This window comes from Phallusia mammillata, chromosome 1, assembly GCF_965637545.1.
Source record: "Phallusia mammillata chromosome 1, kaPhaMamm4.hap1.1, whole genome shotgun sequence".
In the NCBI taxonomy this organism is placed as follows: Eukaryota; Metazoa; Chordata; class Ascidiacea; order Phlebobranchia; family Ascidiidae; genus Phallusia; species Phallusia mammillata.
Window position 1 is genome coordinate 11,395,482 of NC_137252.1, and position 21,519 is coordinate 11,417,000.

Below are 21,519 nucleotides of genomic sequence, written 5' to 3' on the forward strand. Positions count from 1 at the left end.
TAAGAATATGTTATAGCCACACAATGAATTTGAGCTGGTCAGTTTCGTTTCCTGTTTGTGACGTCATGTACAAAAAAGCTATCACACATAGAACTTCAAGGGACAAACAGAATGGTAAAAATGAAAACATTAACCCCAAATGATAATAGTATGTGGACAGAGTAGCTTTTTTTGCCCATCAATAGGCTTTAAAAACGTGAAAAGGGGTTGCGTTTTAATTATTTGCTTACGACTCTTTTTCACCCTTGCTAACCACCAAGCTCCCACCTTGTTAAATAAAATAATTCTTTAATTAACATGTTTGACATTTTATTTGTCATATTTTTCGACAAATCGCTTTAAAAATCCTAAATGTATTGGGTAAGCACTTTTTTCCAAGGAATGCAGCCTGACTACGGTAACTATAGCCAGGTGATTGTTTCCGTCATGGTAGTTGGTTTCAATTTGGCGCGTGGTGATACCGGTTTTGTTGCTTCTTGTTATAATGTGACATGTAGTCTGCAGTCTGCACCAACTATTTTTGTTAAAAAAACTTTACGGATAACATTTTTAATTGTAATTTATTTTGCGCAAAGTCGCGAACATCGTCTGCAACCTGTTTAATATCACACAATGTATTTTTGTTTGTTTTTTTAGAAAGACTGTAGCCTATAAATAACAGCTACGGGTGACACTAAAACGCTGAATGGGCGGGACGTCGCGAAAACCGCTAAATATCGGGTTAAATTGCTGACGGTTGGAGCTATTAAGGTTGGGATAAGGTTTTGTAATAGAAAATCATTAAAAAAAATTCCGCCGAACACTACATTCCGCGCCCGAAACGTCCCGCCATCTCCCGCGACGTCCCGCCATAGCATTTTTGCCTAATGTCAGGAAATAGTTGAATAAGTTTTAGGCAGGGACATTTTTTGATTCATATACTATTATAAAACCTCAACCTAACCCTAATAGCACTAACCGTCAGCAATTTACCCGATATTGAGCGGTTTCCGCGACGTCCCGCCCATTCAGCGTTTTAGTGTCACCCACAGCTACACTGTACTATAGTTTACTAAAATTTTAAAATATTTTATAGTATACTAAAATAGTATAATACAGGTCATGTGCCCTTTAAGTCTACAGCATCAAGTCAGCCACTGGTGAAAGCATATGGTTCTGATGGGCGAAACCTTTTTTCCTGACTGACATGCCATGACCATCACCATTGGGAACATATTGCTCAACTTTAACAATTTTGCCTGCCAATTACAAAAGCAACAAAATGGTGTTGAAATCAGGGACAAGAAATCAACCAATAAGTGTGAGGTAGGTATCAGATGGCAGAACACAAACATATTTTTTGTGTCAGATTAAGAACAGACATAAATAACAGAAACTTCACAAGTTAACAGAAAAAACACCCTTGCCTTAAAAAATGAATACTCACTCAAAATAGTACATACTGTGTTCCTCATAAAAACTTAACTTTTAGTTACTAATTTTACTAATTTAGAAAGTTCAGGTTTTTACATCAATATTGATTCTGAATTTATAAACAGATCTCATAAACAAGTAAAAGATGCTTCTTGCAATGAGGTGGTGTTTACACAAGATGATAGCATCAACAAGAAATTTGGTCAGTTACTATTGTCATCCAGTGAGTGCATGGTGTTTATGACTGAAAAAAGTGCAACTTCTAGAAATACTTAAAAACATTTTTTTTCTATTTTCTAATACAGATTTTGTTGGTTGCAGACTTGCAGTACACTTTCTTTCTGTGCAACCCACTCTCACATAAAATCTCCAGCATGCACGCCTGTGTTATCGGGCTGATAATTGTGCGCAGGTATTTTTGCAGTGTATATGGCTATACTAAATTTTCTTCCAATGTACAAAATTTATTGCTCATACAATATGTAAATCTGTTGCCATGGTAGTTTTATTTTTGTTGAAAAGGTTTAGTATTTCTTTAGCAATGTCTACATCAGGGGTTCTTAACCAAGGGTTCTCGTACCCCCAAGGGGTGTGAGAACTGTTCCTAGGGGGTGCGGGGATGCTGAATCATTAAGGTTGGTTAGATCTATTCTATATAATTAAGAAACCCAGGGGGGTGCAAAAAAAAGAAAAAAAGGTTAAGAACCACTGGTCTACATTCTACAGGCAGTCAGAATAAAGATTACATATTGTCTGGGTGTTGGTTATTACCCATTGATAAATTAATCATTTCTCCAACCAATTAGAACTTGGTTGTCGAATACAGTAGTACAAACATTTTTTTTTTCTTGTATGATATTTACCACAAATGACATTTGAAGATAGTTTATATAATGGAAGCTGTTTTTATGCATGCTGAGTGCAGATTTTTTTCTTGGTACTATTGGGTTATTTTTACATTTTGTGAGGAAGACTCAGTTAAGGTTTAATTAACATCAGGAGCTAAATATACCAATAACTTGAGGTTTTTGTTCTAATTGACAAACCTGCCACATCTTTCAGCAAATGTGTTTTTGGTATTTTTGTTGGTAAAAACCTTCTCACTACGGTCAAATTTTACTGTACCTATTTCAATCAAATTGTATACTTTCAGTTTAATATTGTAATAAAAATAAATATTCCTTATTTTCTTTCTGAAGTTTTTGAAAAACTGATGTTTGTTTATTGATTCATTTACAATACAATTTCAAAATCAATATGATTACCTAATTTGCCTTTTTAATGACAGTCACAGGCTTGTACTCCATATAACTAAAGGACTCATATTTTATGTGTGTTTAATTTATGAATAAAACAGCCTTTTGCAATGCACTGGCACAAACAGTAAAATGTTACAAAACAGAAATGTGAAAGAGAATGTGAAACATGGATTTTTTTTGTTTAAAACAAAAATATGGCTTCTGTAATTACAATTGTATGATTAAATGCTTTTTTAAGAAAATCGCAAACATGTTTGCTTCAAACTAGCCAGTAAACTGTGTTTTATGTTAGGATATTAATGCATGATCAAAACATTGTGTATGGTGTAGTAGGTTCTGGGTGGAGTTTATACCAAAAATAAAAAGGCATTTGCACAGCTTTGTGGTCTTCATTTCTCAGAAAAAGTTTCCATTTAAAAAAGGAGAACAGTTCCGTTTTGTTAGTCATTTAAGTCGCAATATGGCTGGGTCTCCCAACTGTGTTAAAAATTCGATGTTGAATAAAATAGTTCGAGTACATATATTAAAAAAACAGGACAGTGAAGTTCACGAGTAGGAGCAAAACTTCATCAGAATCAACCCTAACATTGAATCTTTTATATGGGAGTGTTTATACGCATTTAATGTTTAATAAGTACCTCAAACTCCTTTTGAGAGCGTACACAATATAACTTACCTACCTAAAACCAAGAACACAAACTGGCGCCAGTTTGTTTACAACGGTATGTGACGTCATAATGCGTACATTTTTATTCATGGTAGTCAGGCTGCATTCCTTGGAAAAAAGTGCTTACCAATGTATTGAAAATATGATTTCTTCACTGCGTAAAAAAACTTCACGCTTGGTAAGTCACGAGTCACGACTTCAGATGAATTGATTGTTTACTCACGAGTGCAACAGGGGTTGTGACTTTTTCGTGACACTTGTCACAGTTTGTGACAGGCGTCAATGACAGGGCTGGGGTGTCACCAAATCAGTGACAGGGCGTCATTAAATCAGTGACAGGGCATTACTAAATCAGTGACAGGGCGATTTTGCTATAGTTAAGTGTGCAAAACGAGCCATGTGTTTGTAATTTTCGTCGTATGTTCCGAATTTAGTGCGAAAGGCAGAAAAAAATTGTCCGTAGTAGTATGATGTTACTTTATGAAGTTTAGTTTATTCGCGCTCTTCTACGGAAGGTAGAGTGAAACACCTTGATTTAAGGGCTACCACTCTAGATATTTTATAGCTAGATCTAGAAAGTTTGGGTTAAGCCTAGATGTAAAATTTAGGATCTAGATGATGGCTATAAATTCTAGATAGTTTTTGTAACGTTTGTAAAGATCATGGGAACAGTACAAGCTCACAAATGTTCCACCCAGACCACATTATAACTGTAACAGAAAAATAGAGTGATGAAAAGGAAGAAGTAAGCTTCTTTAGCATCAAATATAGATCAATTTATATTAAAAACCTTCATATGCGTTGTTGTTTGGCTAATATATTACATTAAATTGGATTCTTTTATGTTTAGTTAGATATATTTTTGGATGTTTTGTTTTTCAATCTAAATGATTCGAGATATATATTTAAAACTGGATTATTTCATTCAAACCAAAGTGGCAGCCCTGCTTGATTTCAATTAGTCAGCCACTACTGCAAACCATACTAAGAAGCAACAGGACTAAATCCATGGATAATTATAAAAAATACTTCCCAAACATAAGCAATTACATCTTAAAATTGTAAAATGTCGTGCAATATTTCGTGCTTATGACTTTAATAAGGCATTTGTTAAATCTTGAAAAATTGCAAGCAGCAAAGGTAAGTGTGTTTTTTACAATTTTTGAACTTTCATTGTCTGCCAGGCAGTCTGACGAGCTCTAACAGGGCGAAAAAGTTCAATCACTTATTTTTAGTCACTTTGTTTATTATTTAAATATGTCTAAGCTCTGTGGTGTGTCACATTGTGATATCTGATTGCCATATTTAATTAACAGTATGAATGTTACTTGCAAAAAAAGAGGAGCTCATCTGAGTTTCCAAACAATACAATACTTTTTACACATGTAGATTGGACCAACACATTTAGCTGTTTGAAAACAGTAGATTGTTCATGTTTTTTGGTTTATTTCTTGGGAGAAAGCCATCAACATTTAAAGATTGGAAACCTATTAACAGTAAACAATATTAAGAAAGTATTAGGCAACTACCAGCACAAAAGAAAGCGATTCAATACTGGTTCTAACAGACTTGGAGGAGTAAAACATTTGTTTTGTTTGGTGTTTTAACTAATTTCTTAGTTATCCTTTTTTTGGGATTCATCTTTGCTTATACACTTTATCCACCTTCCTTTTTATTTCATTTTTGTAACTGACTCCACACAATGTTTAAACTGATCTTATTTAGATCTGATTGATTCAACAACAAGCAACAGAAGTATCTGTAAAATAGTAAAAAAATGACACAGTATTACCATTGTATATTTTTGTTACAAAACATTGGTCAGAAAACAACCAGCCACTCTTGTGATTGTTTTCATTAATTAAAAGTATTTGCTAATCGGTTGTTTGAAGGGTTACAAGAAAAACATAAGAATAATCCTTAAAGGTTGCTGAATTTGTTAAACACAACCTTAAAAAAACGTACCCTAATACCCTAGTATTGTTTTCTAGTTCGAGAAGAGCACTGCTTCATTACAGGAATAAAATTGGTCAAAAAAGTTAGATGAATCCGGTAAGACCATTAAATATTTTTCATTTTTAAGCTTTAAAAGCAATTCTAGTGATGCTGCTAATCATTCATAATATCATTTTATTTTAGACAGTCTTCTTTAGCTATGTAGCCAATGTGATTAGAAAATAGGTAAGTTTTTTTTTTGTTTTAGACAGCTTTTTTTGTTCACTTTATACATAATTAATTTTGATATAGTGCACAAAATGTTAAAACAATGGTAAAAGCATAATTTTTTTTTATCACGTGTACATAAAAACTGTGTGCTTATCTACATGTAAAACTTTTGTGAGCAGATTGGATGTGACAGTTGCAGATCATGTCATCACATCAAATGTGTGGGAATCAACACCTCTAAGCTTGGAATAATTCAGTCTTGGCAATGTCCTGTTTGCTTAAAATTTGTGATATTATGGGTCCCCTAAAGGATGCACATTTTGATTTTACCCAATTTGTGTTTTTTCCCTGAAGTTTTTTCGCAGCAGATTGTGGATATGGTCATGTAGATAGACATTTGTCTTGACAGCTCCAGTATTTAAGCCACAGGCCACTAAAGTTTAAAAACATTTCTCATAATCCGACGCACCACAAACAACGAGTTTCTGTGATGTTGTAGGGATATAAAGGCAACCAAAAATGTGTTGCAAGTGTTACTTGCATTCATTTGGGCTGGTTATTTTGGCAGTTTTAACAGCCTTAAACAATAACCAATTGGGGTTTAATTTTAAAGGACTGTTGATTGGCTGATTGTGGTTTGTTATTTTATTATTATGCACATAGTAACCCGTTACTAACCTGCTTCCCCCAAAGATGGGTGTTTTTTTTACATTTTGATGTGTCAATTGTTGTGTTTTACCCAATGCTCTCACTATTTCCCTTTTCTTTTCTTATTTACTTATAATGCATTGTCACATGAGTATTAATCGATACACTGACAGCTAGAGAATATGGTGCGCTTGCTTAGATTTTTAAGTTCTTTATCACATCTAGTCTTTATGTTAGGCATTCATAAATTTGTTGTTTTTTGTTTAATAATAAAAGTTGTCTGAAATATTTTTTCATGCTTTATGATTACTGAAGAAGTTTTTGTAACAACAATATTGCCCTAACATTTTTAATAAGTTCCTGAATATCATTGTAGTCCTGGGACCGTTGGCGCATTTTCTCTATCTATCTTAATCCTCTGCCAGTCCTATGCAGTTCGTTCTGGGTCTCCCCCGTGTCTTCTCATGACCTTTAACAGTCCTGTGCATGATTCCATATCACATGGCCGAACCGTTGCTACTTTCGTCTCCATGTCACTTCTTCATTGAGACTGCTTCCAGTTGTTCACCTTCCATTGTAATGTCTATGTCGCTCTCTTTATCATTTTGCCTTGACCTTACCATGATCTTGCTTTTTTCACTTCTTATCTCCATTCCATACCTTCTCATTGTATTGTCCAATGTCAGTAAGTTTCTTACCACTCTGTAATGAATTTGTCCTGCCACTGACACTGTTTCCTCAAAATCTTCCATTGGTTCCATCATTATGTGCTCTAATAATATATTGAACAAGATAAGCGACAGCATACACTCTTGACATACTGCAACCAAAGTGCACTTCTGTGGGTTGTCACACATTTCTGGCCGTATTATACAGTGCTTTGATCAGAAAGATCAGGTGGAGCCTGATACCATGTTTCACCTTCATACTCTACAGAGCTTTTCTCCAAACTCTGCTGGTGGTGATGAAGTTCTTGATGTTGGTCCAAATTTTTCACCCAGTATTCAAACTGTTAGGTTGTGCTGGGTCATCCACAGAAACTGGTATGAAGAAAACCTAGTATTCAAACTGAAGAACAAGCTTCTTCATATAGGAAGTTTCTATCATATGTATTCATGATCTCTTGTGTTTTCCAGGGTGCTTTCTGGTTCTATAGCTATTCCCAAAGTTTCCTCTGTGGTCGCATTCATGCGTTTAGAGAACTCAGATGTTAGTTCTGGCAACAATGCTTAAAATCTGCCTTTAATCTTTATTTCAAACCTCTCTCTGCAACCTGGCTCTTTCAGACGACAAAGCAAAAAGACTGTTTTTTCGAAAATTATAAATCAGTGACAAGGCGTCATTTAATCATTGACAGGACGCTAGTGAATCAGTGACAGGGTGTCAAAATCAATGACAGGGCGTCAGTGAATCTGTGACAGGGTGTCAAAATCAGTGACAGGGTGTCAATAAATCTGTGACAGGGTGTCAGTAAATCTGTGACAGGGTGTCAGTAAATCTGTGACAGGGCGTCATTCAATCAGTGACAGGGTGTCAATAAATCTGTGACAGGGTGTCAGTAAATCTGTGACAGGGTGTCAGTGTGTACCTGACACCCTGTCATTGACAGGCGATAGGTGGCAGCCTGTCACTAAATTGTCACAACCCCGTCTCCACGAGTGTGTGATGTCAGATTGTCAGTGATGAAAAATTCCCTGCTGTAAAATGTTATTTATTTAACATTTTATAGGTGGGGCAATGACGTTTCAGGCCAGGGCTATAGTCGACATGAAGCCCAAGTTGTGAAAGTGTTTTTATGCAATGCATGCAATTATTAAGAAAATGTATCAACTAAAATATGCATAATGATCTGCCAAACTGTTCTGACTAAATATAAATGTTATTTTTTCAGAGTTTTTTTTATATGTTGCTGGATAAGTACTTATGTAATACAAAAGTATTGGAAAGTCATGGCTCCTAATTGCCCTACCAGTGAAACATAACAACATTTTTATGCACATGTTTGGCATAGCAAACTGAACAATGAATTTTGCCAAACATGTTTTGGTAATGCTTGTGCTGTTCATTAGTGCAAAGCATTCAAGTTCATTAGACACATCACATCCCGGACAACTACTTAATGGTGAAGTATTTCCTCTGGATAAAAGAAAATCTTCTGAAGTTACACAACAATTGGGGGATACACCCATTTCTTATTCAGACAAAGGGTTGCACAATGCTAATGAAAACACATCAATTCATGTTTCTGAAATTCCGAATGAATATATTGTTGTGTTTGATGGTTATTACACTCAGTCTGATCGGAAGAATTATGTTGAAGAAGCAATGCAGTCCATGTACATCAGTGATAAGCAATGGGGAATTATGCCTCGTTTCAATCCTGCACAAAAGTTTCCAAGTGATTTTGATATTCTTCAAGTTCATCCAAAGATTAAGGCCAAGGCATGTAACAACTTTCACAGCACTATGTGTGTCACTAAAAGATATGCTATTTTGAATATTTTTAGCAGGAGATAGTTTCTGACTTCTTATGAGTAGACAATTTTCTTTTTTTCCACAGGACATTTTGACCAAGTTAACTCACCACCGAATCAAAAGCATATCTACCCAGAAACTGGTTCACTGCAATATGTTGAGCTTTAATGAGAATGATGCCAGACCAGACATACAAAATACCAATGAATCACATTTGATACGAAAATCACGCCAACTTTCTGTAAACAATGAACGACACATGAACAAATTATCACTGAAGTCCCACTCCAGAGCACCACTGAAGGCTATTCCGAAACAGGGGCAAATCACACAGGTATGGTATAGCAGATTTTGCTGAAAACCTTGGAAAGTTGGATATTTTTGAAGGTGAAAAACTGTATGGCTTAATAATGGTGTGTCCACATTTTGAGTATTGTCTACTTTGATACTTTTTATGGGTCCCCTTCCCTGAAGGGGACACATATTGTTTTTGTCTATATATTTTTTTTCTTTCTAACGCAGATTTGTTCCCACGTTTTGGTCAAGAAAGGATGGTTCAAACTTTTTCAAATTTACACACATTAAAGATATTGGTCTAAAGATGGTCCATGTAAATTTTGACCCCGTTTGATCCCCCGGTTCACCCACAGCCCCCCAAAACGTGAAATTTTTAGCGCGGCTATTGTTCCCACGTTTTGGTCAAGAAAGAATGGTTCAAACTTTTTCAAATTTACACACATTGCAGATATTGGTCTAAAGATGGTCCATGTGAATTTTGACCCCGTATTACCCAGAGGTTCACCCATAGGCCCCCGAAACATAAATGTGTCTAACGCCCGTTTGGTCAAGAAAGACACTGTAGGCAGAAGTACCAAGAGAGTAACTCACTGGTTTACGATAGCGGGAGGGCTCAGCTTGACGTCGGACAGACGTTTTACGAGACGTCGTTTCAGTGATTAGAAATCAGCTGTTTTGCACAGCAATGCTATGTCGTTTTATTAAGTGGTCACTCACATTTTCAGTTTTGACGAAGGTTTTACACCTATGACGTGATTTAAACCTAATAACCGTGCTTCGGTTTTGTATATGTCAAGAAAAACTTTGTTAATAAAAGTTAAGATGAAAAAATTAACTTGAGTTTTGCCAAATAATTGTTTTTTTAAATGCTCGTTGTCAGGTTGGCTGCCGCATGATCACGGGTTACTTAAGGTCAACTAGTCGGTATTACAAACACAGCTCAGAACTTTCTTCATAACGTAGCGTTTTTTTGACAATTAATTAAGGAGTCAATACTCAAGGCATGTATAAATTAGGCTTAACAGTATCGTTGAACACGAATGACGGCGTGCTATTGAAAACGGTGTCAAAAGGTCAAACAGTCGTTTGGCGTGTGCACCCTGAGAGGTTACTACTGGTCAATGGTACTCGTTTTGCGAAACAAAGTTAAATGAAAAACAATTACTTATGTATACACTTGTAGCAAATTGCTTTTTAATTTAAAGTGTCTGTAACACAACTGTTACAGCTTTCTAAAAAAATTGTGTTCAAAACCCGACCTTGGAGGACTATATCTGGGTCAAAGCAAGAGATTAGATTTAAGTCTTTGTTACGTTTTTTTAATTTTGTAATTACATGACAATAATAGTGCAAAAAGAATACGAACAATTTTTTTTTATTGTTGGGTTAATGCTTTCTAAAAATTTGTCCTTAAGAATGTAAAAATCACCGCAACATTTGTTTACTGTAAATCCGCACAAACGCGCGTGTGGGGACCCATCAGTTTTTGTTTACAAAAACAATCATATGTGTAGATCAAATGATGTGTATAGTTAATTAGTAAATATCGTATAGAATATATAAAATGGAAGTATATCAGAAAGCCACTCTTCTAGTTTCAAATGTAAAAAAACATCGATTTTGAGTGCCTAAACTGCCCTAAAAGATGGACATTTGGACCCCCTCTGTTGCAACAGTTAATAAATATTTGCTTAAGATATAAAACAACCTTTCTCGTGTTGCAGTTACTCCAAGCGCCTCGCTTATGGGAATCTGGATATACAGGCAAAGGTGTCAATGTTGCAATATTTGACACCGGCCTACCTGTCAATCATCCTCACTTTAAAAATATCAAGGAAAGAACAGATTGGACAGATGAAAAAACTGCTGATGACGGTTTGGGACATGGCACTTTCGTTGCCAGTGTTATTGGTGGTTCATACCAGGACTGCCCTGGTCTTGCACCTGATGCAGATTTGTTCATTTTTCGGGTTTTTACTAATAATCAGGTAGTTTAATGGTACCTTCTGAATTATATATTTAACACCTAAGAATTTGCCAAATTTTACACCTTTTTTGGAGTCAGAAATGTCAACCTTGGGCATTCTAATGTTAAGTAAGCTATTGTTTGTAGTGTAGCCATTTTCTCTCAGAATTTAGCGCTTTTTATTGGTGAACAGGATGTCATGAATTATTAACCTACCACACTACACCATCAATTTATTTTTACAGCCCAAATGGAATTGCTAATCTTTTTTGTGTGTATGTATCTGTATTTAAACACAAAATCTTTTTTTCAGGTTTCATACACATCTTGGTTTCTGGATGCTTTCAACTATGCCATTCTCAAGAAAATGAACATTTTAAATTTAAGTATTGGTGGTCCAGATTTTATGGATCAACCATTTGTTGAAAAAGTGTGGGAACTGACAGCCAATCACATCATCATGATATCAGCTATTGGAAATGATGGTCCATTGTATGGTAAGCTGAAAAGACAAACCCAAAAGTAGTGCTCACAGTACACCACATACGTGGGTGATATGCATCATGATTTTTTTTAGATAACAAGGCTGAACATGTTTACATTCCGCTTAGATTGTATCACCCAAAAATTATGCCCTAATAATATCTCAATTGAAATTATACACCTGAAGAAAGCTTACTACCTATTGTAGATTTGTACTAATTTGCTCTGACTCATTTTTTAACATAACTGGTACATACAGAAAACATATTTTGTACTAGATTCAAAGCAACTCAATAAAATGCATGAAATTGGTGTTTTTTTAGGCACTTTAAACAACCCAGCAGACCAGATGGATGTAATAGGTGTTGGTGGGATTGATTACAATGACAACATAGCTCGATTTTCATCAAGAGGGATGACTACTTGGGAGCTGCCTGCGGGGTATGGAAGATTGAAGCCTGATATTGTCACATATGGTTCCACAGTTCGTGGCTCTGGCCTTCATGGAGGCTGCCGTTCTTTGTCTGGCACAAGTGTAGCTTCACCAGTGGTTGCTGGTGCAGTTGCTTTGCTGTTGAGTTCTACCAAGGAAAAGACCAACAGGCAGTTGATTAACCCAGCCAGTGTGAAGCAAGCACTTATGGAGTCGGCTGAACGATTGCCAAAAGCCAACATGTTTGAACAAGGTCAAGGCAAGTTGGATCTTATCAAGGCTTACCAGGTACAGTTGCATTGTATTACCAATATTTATGGGTCCCCTTCTATGAAGGGGACACATATTGTTTTTGTCCGTATTTTTTTTTCTTTTTTCTGTCTAACGCTGGTTTGTTAAACGCGTTTAATTTATTAAAATTTGGACAGATGTTACATATTAATCCAAATTTGATCCTCCTAAAGTTTGACCCCGAATGACCCAGCGGTTCACCCACAGGCCCCCAAAACGTAATTTTTTTAAAACGGCTGTACTGACTAAAGTACATCATCTAGGAGTTATGTGCTCTGTTGGTTGGTGCAATGTCAGGTTTTCTAAAGAATTTTCTAACTTTTAACAGGATTTACCCATTTTTACGCCTTAAACCCCGAAATAATCATTTCTGTCGAAAGCTGGTTTGTCAAACGCGTTTGGTCAAGAAAGAATGCTTTAAATTTATTCAAATTTACACAGATGTTAGCTATCGTTTTAAACCTGATACTCTTAAAGTTTGACCCCGAATGACCCAGCGGTTCACCCACAAGCCCCCAAAACGTATTTTTTTTAAAACGGCTGTACTGACTAAAGTACATGATCTAAGAGTTTCATGCTTTGTTGGTTGGTGCAATGTAAAGTATTCTAAATAATTTTCTAATTTTTTATTGGATTTACCCATTTTTACTCCTTTAACCCCGAAATAATCGTCACCCCTTAAATCCCGAAATAATCTTTTTTGGTTTTAGGCCAGAAATACAAGCCCTAATGTGCTGAAATTTGAAACATTTGTTTGCAGTGGTTTACTCGTTTAGTATTCAAAAATTTGCCTTAATCGGCTAAATAATGACTTTCACAGCCCATAGTTCGTGTACACCGTCAGTCAGACAGAAGTCCCAAGGGAGTCATTCACTGGTTAACGATTAAAACGGTTTTGTGCAGAGCGGGAGGGATCAGCTTGATGTCCGGACAGACGTTTTAAGAGACAGTCTTTTCGGTGATTAGAAATCAGCTGTGTTTTTTTCCCTTAAGAATCTAAAAATCACCGCAACATTTGTTTGCTGTAAATCCGCACAGACATGCGTGTGGGGACCCATTAGTTTTTGTTTACAAAAACAATCATATGTGTAGATCAAATGATGTGTATAGTAAATTGGTAAATGTCGTATAGAATATATAAAATGGAAGTATATCAAAAAGCCACCCTTCTAGTTGTTCTAGGTTTTAATCACAGCATCCATGTTTATCCTTGACTGTGAAACATTGTTTTGTTAAACAAATGTTTACTTTTGTATAAATCCAATAAATTGTATATTGTATTTGTGGACCAACGGAGTGCAATTTAAATTACAATTTCATGCATGAAATCCCTATTGTTTGCATTGTTTGTTCAGAAACTTTTTAACTGTGTGTTCTAATCTGGATACTGTACATGACTTTAACCATGTATTTTTTACAGGTTTTGAACTTTTATGAACCACAGATCAGTTTGGTTCCAAGTTACCTTGATTTCACTGAATGTCCATACATGTGGCCGTACTGCACACAACCACTCTACTATACTGGAATTCCAGTAACTGCAAATGTTACAATAATTAATGGCATGGGAGTTGTGGGAAAAATTAAAAGTCCTCCTGTGTGGCATCCATATGCAATGCAAAATGGAGACAAAATTCAGGTTAGACAAGAAAATGTATGCTTTATATTGAAGTTGTAGCTACAAGAAATCTGTGGAAGAGCAATATCATTTATAAAGTTTGTAACATGTACAACATAAATTTTTAACCAGGAAAATATATGAAGAAAATATATATATATTTGTAATAAAGTATAGAACTACCTCTTTAAATAAAACAAAACTAAAAAAACAGAACTGAAATTGTTTTGAGCTTTTAACATTAATGACAACAATTTTGTTTCTGTTGTTCAATACAGGTTTCCTTTTCATATTCAGAAGTGCTATGGCCTTGGTCAGGCTACATGGCTTTATCAATATCAGTAAAAAAGCATGCAGCCAACTGGGAAGGCATTGTGCAGGGTCATGTTGAACTTACAGTGACATCTCCAAGGTCACAGGAAAGAGTTTTGCTGACTGAGGACAATGCTGAGGAACAAACATCTGTTGTAAAGTTTTTCATAAAAGTCAGTGTGATTCCAGTTCCACCCAGAGAGAAACGCATACTTTGGGATCAGTTCCATAATCTCAGATACCCACCAGGTAAAACAGCTCTTGAAAATAGTGCTTAAGAGTATTTGTGAACAGACAAAATTTTTGATGCACTTTGTACAAGATAATCAATTTGACGGTAGGGATGTTCAAAGTAGAATAACGAATCCTTTGGATTCGAATCCAGCTAGATTCGAATCCATTTTTGCCGTTTATATCGGGTAATTGGAACCGATATAAATGTGTGCTCTCGTCGTTGGCAAAAATGTAAACACATGAGTTACGCTTTTACGTCGACGCCCGATCATTGTACCAGTTGCAAAGACGGTCCCGTCAAATCAGTGAGGGCTATACAACGTTATAACGCCAAGTCGCGAGTCGCTATAACAACGCCATAACGACGGTTGTGCGTTGAAGGCATAATTAACGATTAGCGCACTTGTTACGCATCTGATCACGTGATTATGCTTATGCCATTAAATAACATACCGGCGACTTTTTGCAACGTCTTACCAGCATCTAATTGTTGCCGACTTTTTTTTCGACACAACAAAAGTTTAACGGTCATGGCGTTAGGCAGCGATTGAAAGCATGGAATTGTCTGTTAATATTGCAAAAACAGTGATGGAATCCCATAATGTATGACGTTTGCATCATTTTTTAACCCCATACAAACATAAAAATTCTGTACACGCTGCAAAGTTCACATTTTGTGTTGCAAAATCGCTGGTAGTTTAATTAGTAGAAATCGCTGGTAGAAATTAAAATCACCCAATATCCCAGCTTTACATCACCCAATGTTTTAACTTTGCTAGGGTGCCTGTTTTTGCAGTTGCTTTAGGTTAACAAACGTTATATATTAGTACACTAGGGAGTCTATGTCAGTCCTCTCCCATCAACAAATCAAATTACCTCAGCATGCTTACAACATAGTTACTTCTACTGAAGGCAATAATAACCACTAAATAAAATCGTAAAAGTTATTTTTTAACCTTATGCTAATTTTTCTGACTGAGTGGATTTTGGGTCATTTAGTTTCAATGCAGCTGTGCAGAGTTTTTTCCTAGTGTTTTTCTTTGTTTTGGTTGGTTCTTTTTTTACATTATAAATGAAAAATATGTTTCATATAGATTACACTAGTCTACTTTAGTTGTTGTCAAGATTAATGATTGCTCAGTCAAAAAATAATATAAGAATTGGATTCGATATTCTAGATTCGCATCAATCATTCTAGAATACCCAATTATTCTACTTTGAACATCCCTATTTGACGGCTTATCCATTTAGGTTACTTTCCTCGGGACAACCTAAAAATGAAAAATGACCCCCTCGATTGGAATGGAGATCACATTCACACTAACTTCCATGATATGTACCAACATTTACGCACTTCTGGATATTATTTAGAGGTAAACAGTCATCACAGAAAATGTATAAGCCCAGATTGGTGCACATAAATTTTGGTGTTTGTTGGGTTTGTGTATTTCAACATCCTGGACATTGTTAGATCCATTGAGCATTTTTTACGTTGTTTCCCACACACTTCCTTTATTGGTAAATAAGCAATTGACACACTATTACACACACTCTTCCTCAGTTTAAATTAGAGATTTTCAAAATATATTAGGGAGTGTCAGGCTAGCAAACTTTTTCCATAGATTATTATGTATTCCCCATTTCACCAGCTGTCTTTGGTGCTCATACTTAGAGAATCCTAAACCTTATTTATTGGTTTACCTGAATATTGTTTCCAGGTACTGGGACAACCCTTTACTTGTTTTGATGCCAAAAATTATGGACAGCTGTTGATCGTTGACCCTGAGGAAGAATATTTTCCTGAAGAAATTACTAAATTGCAAAAAGACGTTTTGGATGGTTTAAATGTGATAGGTTGGTATATTTAATAGCATTGCTTTATATATTACAGTTTCATATGAAAGTTAGTTACATATTTACATTACTAGTTTTTGCTGAGTGGTACAACACTTCAGTGATGGCTAAAGTGAAGTTTTATGATGAAAACACTCGAAGATGGTGGATGCCAGAAACTGGTGGTTGCAATGCCCCGGCTCTTAATTCTCTTCTTCAACCTTATGGTATTGCACTATCAGACCGAGTTTATGATGGGGACTTTACTGTCGCTGGCCATGAAATGTATTATGCATCAGGAACGGCCTTGGCCAAATTTCCAAAGGTATGGTTTGAAACCTTTGCTTTAAACCAATCTTTTCTATGGTGTAAACTTGAGTGTTCAAGACTGCCTATTTTTACACTTGTATTATAGATTCTGTTTGTCACAGACTAATTGTTTTAAGCTACAGACAGTGCATACTGTTTCGACCTTTCAGGTCTTATCTGTGCAGCTGGCAACAAGACATAGGCCGTATTGGCTAGTGTGGCCATAATCCAGTTTGTTTGTAGTAACAGGCTAAAAACATGCCTCACCAATTATCCGATGCCACAACTGGGCGTAAACCAGGCCTACCATATTTCCATCCCCCCATGGACACATTGTTGAAAAGAACTTAAAAAATACTTAAGGTGGCCCTAAAAATAAAAGCCTCAGAAATTAGACGGTATAGAATAGTTTAGATAAGTTTTCAAATTGTTTGTGTTACTAACTTAAAACATTGTTGATGTAGGGGTCATTTGTGATGCAAGAAAACTTGAGGGACCAAGGAGGTGAAGTGGTGACTGGACATGAGGCAGCGCTGATTAAAAATGTCCCAATCTTGGGTTTGCATGAGGTACCTTTTTATAGAACCACAGACAATCATTTTTATGGAAAACTAAGGCTTCTGAATCATTTGTTTAGCCGCCAATTTTTAAACTACTAAAAACAATCTTGCACTCAACCATTTTTTGTGTGAGCAGTGGTTTTTACATTAGCAATTTTTATCAAAAACTTCATAAGTGACTTTCTCTTTACACAAACAAGTCAACAACACCTGTTAGCAATCTTAATGAACATTGGATTCCAAATTGTATCAGTTATTTTTTGCACTTGGTAGTGTTTATCTTTCTCTCATAATTCTCTCTTTTTTTGCCAGATTCCAATGAAGCGCGCAGGCAGACTAGCTGTATATGGTGACTCAAACTGCCTTGATAGTGCACACATGACCAAAGACTGCTTCTGGTTGCTGGATGCAATTCTACAGTTCACTAACAAAGTGGGTGTTTTTACTGTTTAAACATGTGTCCCTTGTGTCTTAAACATCATTATACATACCCTCTTGTCTTAAGGGAACCATTTCGCCTTCCTTAAAGTCAACCCATACAGGAAGTTTTATCGAAAGTTTGCCATATCCAGTTAGCGATGCTGGTGAATTGCCAAAACGAATGGATGGCAATCATTTGTTTAAGTTTTCAAAGGTATGTTTTACTTACAATTGAAAACTTCTTATCTAGCAATTATTTTGTGACATACAATTCATAGCATTATGCCAAACACTTTGAAGGCTAAAGAGTAGCACATTAAAGTCGGCAAAGATGTAATAAAAACTGCTATATTTTTAGGTTTTGGAGTCTCATCTAGGTGAGCCTCGAGCCAAGTCGGTTCCTCAATGTTTAAATGTCTCGTGGACATTAGGAGTGGTACTGAATGAAACTTCACCACTGTACATGTGGGAGCGCCAGAGAATTTTGTCAGTTGAGATTGGTGACACTGCACCGCTTCGCCACATAAATTCTGCTGGAAACTATAAACAACAAAACGTTCCTCAAATTGACTCAGTTTCGCTGGACAGTGTTTATGCTCATAAGTTTCGGGCGTTCTTTCATGGACTATTTTTGTTTTTCGCTCTTTTAATTGTGTATTTTCTTTTTCGTCGCTCTCTAAATCGCCACAGACGAAGATGGTCACCTCGCTTACTGTTGAGATGCTGCTTTTTATGGTTTAATGCTCTTCGCTCTAAAATAAGTGGCTCACATGATCAATGGCAGCACGATGTCACAATTCATTCAAAATATAAACCAAAAACCCCACATGCTCGAGAAGTTCGTACTTCTCAGATTCGTTCACTTATTTCTCCTTCGTCCAATTTTGTGAAGCCGAATTTACACGACCTACATTCTGTATAATTTTCCCTGCCCAGGTTGAAAACTGTTTGTTTCACTCTTGATCATGACCAAAAATATGTTTGCACACTGTTGTAAAAACTATATACCCTTCATACCAGAGGTAATTTTGCAGACGGACTGAATTTGTAGTTTTACATTTTGTTACTGCTCTATTCTCATGCTGCAAGAAAAATGGCTAAGAATGCTTGATACCTGTAGTATGAAACATATGTTCAATGTTTTTGTATCAATTTGTAAAACACACTTTTGCCAATTTGTTCTTTAAAAGCAGTTGTTTCTTTTTTTACACTGGATGTTGCAGTGCATTTCAGGTGAAGAAATTCATTAGATGATGGCAACATCACAAATGTTCACTGTGCAATTTCTAATGTTATTACCTGAGCATTCTTTGTCTCACTGTTCTGACAATGAATAAAGAATATGCAACAAAAAATAAATTTGTATTTATTTAACTTTGTACAAAATCGATGGAAACAGACTCTGGTAAATAGGGCTATTTTTTGTGTCTTCTGCATTTTTGTAAGTTTTTATTTCTCTTAGCATACTTGTCATCATTAGCTTGTTTTTCTGCTTTTGTTCTTCAGTCCAGTTTGAACAGTGGGCTGAACTACTGATCAAGGGCATAAAAAACCAGTCATATATACAGGTACGTGGATTGAGACCGCAGGTGGCATTTAGGAAACCAAAAGGAACGCCAAACATGCATGAAAACATTACAGCACTCACAAACATACCCTTGGGACCTTTTTTCCATTTGTAAAGGGCTCCAGGCACTGCTGCACCAGCCAGATAATTTGACATTTTGTCTTTTTTACGCCAAATCACCAAGGTCTGACTTATCAACAGCATGCCTCCAATCAAAAATGAACACCTCCACGTCCACCTCAACCAGTATGGTACAAAACCACGCAAAAAAGCTCTGTACCGTTCATAATACATGTCAGCCTTGGACCGAAAATATTGGTTGGCTTTGGCTTTATCAAAATCATGTAGGAAACGTGCACCATACTCCATACCAAGAAGACCACCCATAAGCAAAGAGCTGAGCAAAGTCATTCGTGTCAAGTATTGGAAGTTATAATTTTGGGAGTGTTCATATCTGCTGTAGTTTGGTACATAATATCTTGGCATGAATGCCATTTTTATTTGTTCTACAGACGACAACTTTTCTGTCCCTAAAGGCATGCATAAAATTGAGTTAATGTGTGGCGGCTCTTTCGTTGCAGCTTCATGCAAAGTTTCAGTAGGAGTCCAGTGTTTATATTTAGAATGTAGTTCTGCTTCCATATCACTTACAGCGTGGGATTTACTTGGTAGGAATTTTTCTGCCATAGGCAATCTACCAAACAAACCGTGCAACATTTTTGTGGCAGTTTGTTTTGATCTTTGGTTAGCAACTTTCCAATAAAACTGTCTTCTTTCCTTTTCTTGGATTAATATCTCATCAAACAGACGATTTTTAAAAGTTGCATTTCTCTTTTTAAATCTCACGTTCGTCAATTTCATCTGGTTCAATTGCGTATCACTGAAGTCATTGATAGAAAACTTGTAACCATTGAGTACATTTGACTTTGATTTGTCGTCCACCGCTGTCATGGCAAGTTCCTCGCTTTAAAACTCAAACATCACAAAAAGTTTCTAGTCGATAACATTACAAACAATGTATCCGTCGCAAACAACCTTTTATAATCGCGAGAACTTTCTTCACTTTCAAATGTAATACCAAAACAAAATTCTAATCTTTCTGTAATCTGTACGTTCGTAAAATGGAGTTCATGCATCGGTGATTTCACGTGCTGTTTGGTCATGGTTGACGTATCTTTCTTTTTTTGCGCAGAAATCCAAAATGTGAAAACGCTGATAAATTTTGCGCATGACTGCGTGCTGTTTCAAAACGTATTTTTTTACAATTTTGAACAAATCGCTATTACCAAAGAACTCTATAACTTTATAGGGTTCTTTGCTATTACAGACCTTCAACTGATGTATTGGTCTCAAATATCCTTGTGACGTCATTAGCTTGATTGTAGCACATAATGCCTGGGTAAAAATTAATGCATGTGTACAGAGTACAGTTGTGTTCAAAATTTCGAATCAAACAAAAATACATCCGCTCATAATATTTTCCAGTAAGTTTGTTCAGAGGTACCTTAGAGCAGTTTAATTTAAAGTTCCAGCGAGATATATTAGTAATACATAGTCGCTAAAAAACCCTTGTGTGTATTTTAGTTTCGTTCCTTTTTCAGTGTTTTCTTCTCGGCGCGCCCTTTTCTATTTGAAACAACAACATCGGAAATTAACTGTTTGACTTTTAAATCCTTATTAAATATTTACTAACTACGCTTTTTTAGTATTGTCTTGATTTGTGCTGTTTTTTTTTTTATGGCCAAATTAATTAAGATTCCATGGTGTTGGGTATAGGGTTTCTTTTTTGGTGGTCGTTGTCTACCTATCTTTAATTATTCAACCGGCTGGAATCCACCCATGTTGCGTCAAACCCAGTCGCGTTGCCGTTATAGCGCCACTCGTTTCTCCAACGAGATTCCAACCTCTCAGGCCCGCTTTGGGCTGCGTTTTTTCCCGTTGCCCTCCATCTGTTAACAACATTTTAGCGTATTTTCAACCGCTAGGTTTTCGCAGCTTTGTCCTGTGTTTATCGTGCCATTGTACCGTCATAAGTTACTATGCTTGTCGCGTTCAAGTGCACGTGAACAAAATAAAATACGATACGATATTTTCGATTTCAATCACTACTTGTCAACGAAATGACTTCCGGTTTGAAACGGACACCTCAGCATTAATGCACGTGTGCAGCATTGTTCGATCTCGATGTTCAGAATCGAATAAAAATACATTCCGCGCATAATATTTTCCTACAAATTGGCACAGAGTTGTACCTTAGAGCAAGTAGTTTTAAGTTTTAGTGAGATATTTTCGGTTTCAATCGGTAGTTTCCAACGATTTGATTGGACGGTGAAAACAACGAGAAAAAAATTTCCTCGAGAGGAGCACAAGCAAACCTTGTACAAAATATAAATTAAAATACAACAACACACGGATCAACTTTATAATATACACAGGCGAATGCGCGGAATGTATTTTTGTTCGATTCTGAAAATCAAAGATCTATACACTAACATTTGAATGATGTTCGGTAAAATTCATTTCGTTGGCAACTACCGATTGAAACCGAAAACCATCCTGGGTGCGACA

At 36.1% G+C, this 21,519-nt stretch overlaps 3 protein-coding genes and 2 long non-coding RNA genes across 10 annotated transcripts; 3 read left to right on the forward strand and 2 right to left on the reverse strand.

Moving 5' to 3' along the window:
- Positions 1 to 377: 377 nt before the first annotated feature.
- LOC145217440 (uncharacterized) lies at positions 378 to 3,050 on the forward strand. Of its 6 annotated transcripts, none has more exons than XM_080084716.1 (4): positions 378 to 411; positions 1,116 to 1,305; positions 1,539 to 1,636; positions 1,735 to 3,050. In XM_080084716.1, exons 2-4 carry the CDS (start codon positions 1,262 to 1,264, stop codon positions 1,914 to 1,916), a joined length of 324 nt encoding a protein of 107 aa, XP_079940842.1. In that variant the 5' UTR covers positions 378 to 411; positions 1,116 to 1,261; the 3' UTR covers positions 1,917 to 3,050. The 6 variants fall into 6 exon arrangements, with proteins under 6 accessions (XP_079940842.1, XP_079940849.1, XP_079940873.1 ...); XM_080084723.1 differs by having other exon boundaries at positions 382 to 397; XM_080084747.1 differs by lacking the exon at positions 378 to 411 and having other exon boundaries at positions 667 to 1,305; positions 1,539 to 1,615; positions 1,719 to 3,050.
- Positions 2,767 to 3,461, reverse strand: LOC145217485 (uncharacterized). Its single transcript, XR_013857408.1, has 2 exons — positions 3,353 to 3,461; positions 2,767 to 3,149 (listed from the first exon to the last, which is right to left on the reverse strand). It is a non-coding gene; the product is annotated as an uncharacterized LOC145217485 (long non-coding RNA).
- Positions 3,462 to 4,492: 1,031 nt separating this feature from the next.
- On the forward strand, positions 4,493 to 6,444 carry LOC145217479 (uncharacterized). The gene is made up of 3 exons (XR_013857405.1): positions 4,493 to 5,391; positions 5,479 to 5,520; positions 5,685 to 6,444. It is a non-coding gene; the product is annotated as an uncharacterized LOC145217479 (long non-coding RNA).
- Positions 6,445 to 8,028: 1,584 nt separating this feature from the next.
- LOC145217422 (membrane-bound transcription factor site-1 protease-like) lies at positions 8,029 to 18,758 on the forward strand. The gene is made up of 14 exons (XM_080084686.1): positions 8,029 to 8,595; positions 8,714 to 8,962; positions 10,650 to 10,913; positions 11,205 to 11,388; positions 11,698 to 12,095; positions 13,519 to 13,737; positions 13,995 to 14,277; positions 15,514 to 15,635; positions 15,981 to 16,116; positions 16,191 to 16,420; positions 16,869 to 16,973; positions 17,277 to 17,396; positions 17,470 to 17,598; positions 17,743 to 18,758. Exons 1-14 carry the CDS (start codon positions 8,176 to 8,178, stop codon positions 18,304 to 18,306), a joined length of 3,423 nt encoding a protein of 1,140 aa, XP_079940812.1. The 5' UTR covers positions 8,029 to 8,175; the 3' UTR covers positions 18,307 to 18,758.
- On the reverse strand, positions 18,735 to 20,115 carry LOC145217431 (uncharacterized). The gene has a single exon (XM_080084698.1). The coding sequence runs from the start codon at positions 19,900 to 19,902 to the stop codon at positions 18,751 to 18,753; it is 1,152 nt and encodes a 383-aa protein (XP_079940824.1). The 5' UTR covers positions 19,903 to 20,115; the 3' UTR covers positions 18,735 to 18,750.
- Positions 20,116 to 21,519: the final 1,404 nt, after the last annotated feature.